The 7,500-nt window shown below is 43.3% G+C and overlaps 1 protein-coding gene across 1 annotated transcript; it reads right to left on the minus strand.

Moving 5' to 3' along the window:
- Positions 1–3,368: 3,368 nt before the first annotated feature.
- LOC137976982 (uncharacterized) lies at positions 3,369–4,327 on the minus strand. The gene is made up of 2 exons (XM_068824293.1): positions 3,819–4,327; positions 3,369–3,645 (listed from the first exon to the last, which is right to left on the minus strand). The coding sequence occupies exons 1-2, from the start codon at positions 4,325–4,327 to the stop codon at positions 3,369–3,371; spliced, it is 786 nt and encodes a 261-aa protein (XP_068680394.1).
- Between the last annotated feature and the right edge of the window lie 3,173 nt (positions 4,328–7,500).

Consider the following 7,500-nt stretch of genomic DNA (forward strand, 5'->3'; position numbering starts at 1 on the left):
GACAACAAAAGCAACACACAGTACGTGGGCTCTTCTGTGTTGATTAACACCGAGAGAGGTGTCTTGACAACACAAGTCCCTCGAGACAAAACGGGCGCAATGTCAACTTGAGTGCACGATTGACGACAGCCCTGAGATTACTTGTCGGACATGGATAGCATTTTGATTCGGTACATGGGAAACAAATAAATCGTATGGAGCTATCCAAATGATTGTGGTTGTGGCGGTGCTAACATTGATCGCAAAAATGTCTTTTATGTGAACTGCACACGAATTTTCTTTACATTTTAACGATTAGGTTTGCACCCAACTCAGCGTAATCACAACCCACGCCATATGAAGGGTGGTGGTTAACATTGTAAAATATATACGAGTGGAATAAAATGACTTTAAAATGATCAAATGAAATCTCTCTTTAATAGTCTTTAGTCGTTCAATTGTACAGAACAAGCAATAAAATCGCTAACAATAATTCAATTTGCTTGTTATTTTAGTTACTACCCTCGACTAGATAGTCAATCGCCAATCAAGAACCATCTTTTTAGCATACCATCGGCGAACGTATGTGGATGAACGGCTAAAGTGTATCACAATAGGATGATTGCTCTGCTCGAGACGGTTTTTAGCTACCTCGGTGGTCGTAAACGTGGTCTCAGGTACGGATATAGTAGTCGTGATAGTGCATACCACTCAAGTCACCCCATAGACAGGGCGCTTGTCCTCGCATGACCACTCTTTGAACTGTCGAGAGCTACGGCAAGGGTCCAGGGACGATGTGAGATCAGTGATCCATTTTGGGAATTTGTCCACACTTTGGCCTTACACAGCCAGTATTGACCCTCGGATTTACTATGGATAGTGGTGCTAACCATACTATTAGAATACTCTCTTTGTGTTCTCTGCAATAATTTGTCATTTAAATAAAACTCAAAGGTCGCTAACATGGAAACTATATTCTCGCCCCTTACTGTGCATGTCAGTGGGATGACAAATTGCTCCGTTCTTCGTTTGGTGGAGGATCGCTAACGGAGACCTGGATTTTGGCCACTTCGCCTTCAGTGACTCTAGATATCTTTTCTATTGGTTCAAGGGTCATGCAGGATCCGTTGCGAGGGTTAAGACAACCCTGACCAAAACGAACCCATCCAAAACTGCCATTTTACAAATAAAGACATTATGCATATGATTGAGTAAACATTTGTTTAATATACCATAGTTCTAAATTGCATTCTAAAAACTCGTATTTCATTCGTGAGAGCAATCTCTCATGTGACCATCTAACAAATAGTGAGGAAACATTCTGTGGCAAATGGGGCATTGGAATTTGTCAACTGGTCGAATCGAACGCCTCAGGGGGCGTATCCAATAGGGAAGTCTCATTTAGACCTGCTCGAGTTCGGCAAGTGCTGAGCGACGACGATACTCACTGCATCAATTCCCTGTATCATCCCTTCAGTCGTGTATGTTCGTTTATTTCTAATTTTAACCTTACTTGGATTTTTTGTTATTGATGCACGGTATCTCTTTTTTCATTGCATTCCTTTTTAAAATCCCTCTCGAATGTTTTGAGACCTTCTTGAATTAACTTATTTTCATCTCGCAATTCCTTCAATTGCTTCTGTAAGACCTCACACTCTTTAATGACTTTGGAACAACTCATACGCAAACTATTCACTTCTCCATTTGAGATTTTTGACCTCCAAGTCGCGGTCCCAGAGAACTTGTCCAGTTCGATTTACCTGCTCCTGTAACTGCTCTTTCTCTTGTTCCAGAATAGAAACACAAGGCTATTGTAATCTTCGGTATTTTTGGTTTTTTCATTCAACTTCTTCTCCAAGTCATTTCTCTCCTGTTTGGCTTGTTCCATTTCTGCCATGAGCGCATTCACTTTTTCAGCTTCGAGATTGCGTTGTTCATTGACAAATTTCTGCAAATCTCGGACTTGACGGCGTAATTTATCATCTTTTGCAGTATCACTTTCCTTTCCTGAACTTTTCTCTTTTTCTATTAGTTTTTTCCATATTTTTGCCTTGAAGTGTTTTGTGGTTGTCGTCCGCATCGTCACTGTCACTGTCACCTTCACCTTCACCCCAAACACCATCGTTTCCCCTTTCTTCCAAGTCTTCATTGTCATTACCATCGTTGTCGTCATTTTTTTCTTTAAAACTTTTGCTCTCCTCGTCCCAAACCTGACTCATGACCTCTTTAGCTGCCAAAGTTTACAGATTTCATCTGGTGCACATAAACTATCCTTTTGCCCTCTTGCGACTGCATTGTCCTTTTTAGAGTCTCATTTTTGGTAACGATGGTTTCGCAAAGTATTTGGCTTCACGTTCAGCTTCCTCGGTAGCTCTGCGTGCATGTTCGGGAAATAAGTACATGCTCGAAGCTCTCTGGAACACAACAGTCGATTGATTGACACACCCAATTTTCACAGCACTTGCAATTGTTTGTTCTCATCTGGTATAACAAGCAACAAGAAGATGCCATAAAAACCTACAAATATGCTGCAAATTAGTCTCTAAAATAAAGAACCGATGAAAAGCCAGTTTTTACTCACCATTTGATGAGAACACTGTCACTACAGTAAGCACAAATCAATTCACAGTCGGAAGTTTGCCAAGCAAAATCACAAACAGGTTCGCTAAAAGAAAAATCAGCTCCCGCCGCATGCTGGTACATCGTTAGGATTGGCATGGACTAATAAATAGGGAAACTTTTTTTGAGGAATAGCCTCAACATCCCGGGGGTGGGGCTGAACAAAACGGAAAGCTAAACATTCTCTACATTAAAGGTTCTCAACTTCAAAGGTTCAGAGTTCTCATTGTTCAAGAGTTCTCGGTGCTTCTTTAAGGAGGCACAATTCTGTCACAGGACGGACAAGCAATGAGTTCTTCGTCTTGACTTCTGCGGTTCGTACAAATGCGTCTTAGCCAGGAAACACCCTGGTTACATGACCAAACATCCAGTGGCATCGTGGTACACTGTTATCCACAATAAGAACGAGGTCATTAGCAGCTAGATTCCTCTTGTTCAGGAGCCACTTATGGCGATGCTGCAAAGTAGGCACATACTCCTGAAGCCATGAAGACCAAAAACAATCATAGAGAAACTGCACGTGTCTCCACTGTTTGCACGTGTACAGCTCTTCCTTGGTGAAGACACCGGGAGGTACGACCAGGTTTCGTCGCTGCAACAGGAGATGATTGGGGGTGAGAGCCTCCATATCGTTGGAATCATCGCTGGCAGGACACATAGGACGGCTGTTTAAAATAGACATAACTTCAGCAAAGATGGTACGCAAGGTTTCCCGCTCATAAAGAGCACCTCGGTCACCAAGAACACTTTTCATAGCCTTCCTCACGCTTCTAATGAGCCTTTCCCAGACGCCCGGCTTTCTGTCGGAAGTTTAAAATGCCACTCAGGAACAGCGCACCTGTACCAATCTGTCTCAGTTCTCTCCTGATTATACCATCATCCAAATCTTGAATTGAACGGCTAAGTTCCTCCTCAGCACCCGTAATATTCGTCCCATTGTCCGACCATATTTTCTTAGGACTTCCACGCACTAAAATGAATCGGCGCAATGCTTGAATAAACACGTCCGTTTCCAATGAACCAGCATACTCAATATGGATCGTTCTACTATTGAAACACGAAAATACATCCATACACCTTCACAAGGCTTCGGCTGCGTTTCACATGGAAGGGTTCAAAAAAATCTAAACCCGTGTATGTAAATGGTGGCTGATAGGGTACCAATCTCTCTGCTGGAAGATCTGCCATCACTTGCTGCATAGCAGGCGCATTACGCTTACGGCAACACACTTTTATTCAACACCTGGTGAACCAGCGATCTAGCTCTCAACATCCAATAACACTGACGTACCGCAGACAACACATGCTCCCGACCAGAATGTCCCAGGATATGATGGTAGTAACGAACTATCAATGTGGACACCGGGTGACTCTTCGGGAGGACCACAGTGTGAGCTGCTTCAAATGCAATGGGTGCACGATGAATTCTTCCCCCAACACAAATGACATCATTAACCAAGATTGGGCTTAGATTGGCTAGCTTGCTATTACTCTTTACTTGTCCACCCCCTTTAAGAGCCACATACTCTTCATGAAAGCATTCTCGCTGGACAACGCGCACAACTTCTCTGCTTGCCGACTGTAGTTCAGAAAGAGTCGGGGTCATTACAGGTACAGCATTATGGGTTTCCCTCCGACACCACTTGATAAAGCGCAGCACCCAAGACATCACTCCCAATAAATGGATCCAGGATGAAAGACGCTGCAAAAGGAGATCAACTTGTGACATGTTTACGCTTAACAGGACGTTTGAGGACTTTCAAAGTTCCTTGTTGTCATCTTGTACTTCTCTCACAGACACTGATGGCCATGTATGTTCTGGTTGCCAGAGGAATTCTGGGCCTGTCCACCACCGACAATCTGCTTGGAAATACTCAGCACTGACACCACGTGAGCCTTTATCAGCTGGATTCATAACACCGGGAATGTGATGCCACTGTTCAGGAGAGGTCGTTTCATGCATCTTAGACACACAATTCGTGACAAAGGTTTGAAATGGACGCGTTTCTTTCTTGATGTATTGTAAGGATGTCATGGATTCAGACCAGAAGTATGTTTCATGGACTTGGAAGTCAAGTTCTTTCAGGATTGTCTGGCTCATACGTGCTGCCAACACTGCAGCCTGTAGCTAAAGCTGAGGGCTAGGCCACTCCCTTATGGGTACTTTTCGGGCTTTCCCCATAACAAAGGAACAATGGGTCACTTCACGCTCATCAACAAATCTTAAGTAGGACACAGCGGCATAGCCATGCTGGGAGGCATCAGCAAAGGTGTGTAGTTGAATCGTCACCCGTGTTGCAAGAGTCTGGGTTTTGTAACACCTTGGAATCTTGATTGTGATGACATGCGGTAACTGCTCAAGCCACCTTCGCCACTGCATGAGGTATGCTTCTGGGATTTCTTGGTCCCATGGGAGCTTCTTTCTCCAGAGTTGTTGCAACAGGATCTTGGCTGAGAACACGGGAGAGAGGAACCCCAATGGATCAAACCGAGAGCTCACCGTTGAAAGTACTCCCTGCTTGGTAGATGGCTTACACATTACTATGGTTTTGAACTTGAAAGTAATGGATTGCGCATCCCAGTACACACCCAATGCTCGTTCCGTTGGTTACTGATCCAGATATAGATCCAGATTGGGACTTGCGCTCAACTCGGATGGAATTGATTGTAGCACTTCACGACTGTTACTCGCAAACTTTGTGAGATGAAAGCCACCTTCCTTCAATAACTTGGTTGGGTCTGATGCGAGGTGATAGTCAGGAGGCAGATGGCACAAATACGATTTTTGCTAAACATATTGGGTAGAAGCAGGAAACCTAACTTTAAAATTTTGTTTTTTAACCCTGATGAACAATATTGCTGTTTCCGCCTCGAAATCTTCGGACTTCGGTCACAACGGGTGGTTTTCTTCCACGCTTTGATCCCACAACATGGAAACGAGGCTGAATCTAAAAGACTCACAAAAGCTAAGAAAGAGACCACCAAAATCCAGGATATTAGCAAAAAACTATTGCATTTACGTGATCGGCATCGTATTGACAACGAGATCCATATAAAAATAATGGGTCACATGTCCCGTATGTGCTTGTCACGCACCAAAAGCTGACAAATATCAAAGAAAGGCGACAATTTGTTATTAGGCTTTACATTGCCGTTCTTATTTCACTATAGTCATCTAGAATACTAATATTTCTGAAGTCTGAACAAACAGAACGTTTTCCTCCCTGGTGCAACATGGAACCAAGGCTAAATCACGACAGTGTCAAAATAATGAAACAGCTGACAGATTTGAAGATTTATAACACGTCGTTAAGCTTCTCGGCTGTTGGAAATCACTGCCCAAATAAATTAGATGAGGCAATTTGTGTGAAAATAATAAACTTTTTTTCTGGCGCGTAACAACGTTTACTATACTCGTATCTCGTTTTAGTGAGCCCAGGACCAACTTCGCTAAACTTCACCCTCGTTTGTTGAGTGTTTTCGTAGTGTTTCTTCTTGCTACTAAGATATTAGTTATCAACTTCGTCAAACTTCTCGGTTTGCGAAGTGGTTACAGTATATCTGTAACATTTGCATCCCTTAGAGCACTGAAGGGCTAAGCAAACGCAAGTACATCTTTGGTTGGCACAACAGTTGCCTTCACGTATACAACCAGAAAATGCCAATTCCAAACATGCTGCAGATATTACCTCCTGCATCATAAGCTTGGGCTTTAAAACTCCTTCTTTGTCGTAGAACCATCCATTACCGTCTGGATTAGGAAGTGGAGGACACAGTTGAAGGGCCGTCTTCCATATCAGGACCTGGTGGTTGACTTATCATAAGTGGAGTTGCAAATTATCTTGCATCAGAGGATTGGAATCAAGGTTCTTTGTGTTTTTCGAAATGCTGTTGCCCTCTCCATATTGATTGACATGGACTTCTTGTGTGCCTTTATTGTAGAGTTGGCAGACAAATGCCTCAGCATCTGCAAGTACATTAGCATTAGCATAGCTTCCTTCGCCAAGGTGCTCAAGCAGCTTCACTGAAGGACTGTCAAAAGCTTTCCGTGCTTTTTGTTTACCTGTACTGACAAACTGGCTCGTAGTATCGCATCCAGTTAAGGCATGAAATGCTAGCCGAGACTTTCTCTTTCTTCCGGCAATGTGATCTTGTGAACTGGTATGTAACACGTTCTTCTAGAAGTTCCAGAAAACATCCATATGTTTTGACAAAGATTTTCCCTGTGTGCCAATAGGAGGACAAGAACATCTGTCACGACACAAAACGTTAACCTGGCTGTAGCCTCTAACTGTTGCATCTCTGGCATGGAGAATAATTATTGTATCTGCCTCTTCATGTTTAGAAGCCAGTCCTTCAAAGTCTTCCCTTGACTTATCAGAAGACCATACCTTCAGTATGTCACTGAATCCACCACTAACAACCAGCTCACGACGAGGATATGCAATGTAACTCTCTGACATTTTCGTGCACAAAAAATGGGCAATACTGGCCTTGATGTCCTCTAGGACAGTAAACCTACCCCAGTCGCCAATCCTCTGTTCCTGGCTCTCCACATTCCTCCTGATGCCTTTGCTCTTCCCTCCTTTGCGATTTCTTCGTGTTCCTCCTTTGATAGAATTTGGGAGATAGCGATCAAATACTACGTCAACTCTAGTACAGTTTTCAGAGAAGTGGGAGATAACATACTCACTGAACTTGTCACACCACTCTCGAAGCATCTTTGCACCAGAGGCATTGGCCAGAGATTGAACAGCTGCCATCCCATCGATAATAGTACATGTCTCACTCTGGCTGACAGGGCGCTGGCTCTGAGAAACATTCTGTTGTAATATCTTGCTCAAATCTGACTTCCCTGATGCTTCCCTAAGACTTCTTTGGGATTGGCAATTGAAAGCGGGA

The sequence above is a fragment of the Montipora foliosa genome, chromosome 11 (genome assembly GCF_036669935.1).
Source record: "Montipora foliosa isolate CH-2021 chromosome 11, ASM3666993v2, whole genome shotgun sequence".
Taxonomy (NCBI): domain Eukaryota; kingdom Metazoa; phylum Cnidaria; class Anthozoa; order Scleractinia; family Acroporidae; genus Montipora; species Montipora foliosa.

Coding starts and splice junctions, on each gene's coding strand:
- LOC137976982 (XM_068824293.1), bottom strand. CDS start 4,327: ATGTCACAAGTTGATCTCCTTTTGCAGCGTCTTTCATCCTGGATCCAT. Junction 3,646..3,818: donor TTGAATAAAAGTGTGTTGCC/GTAAGCGTAATG, acceptor GTGTTTCAATAG/TAGAACGATCCATATTGAGT.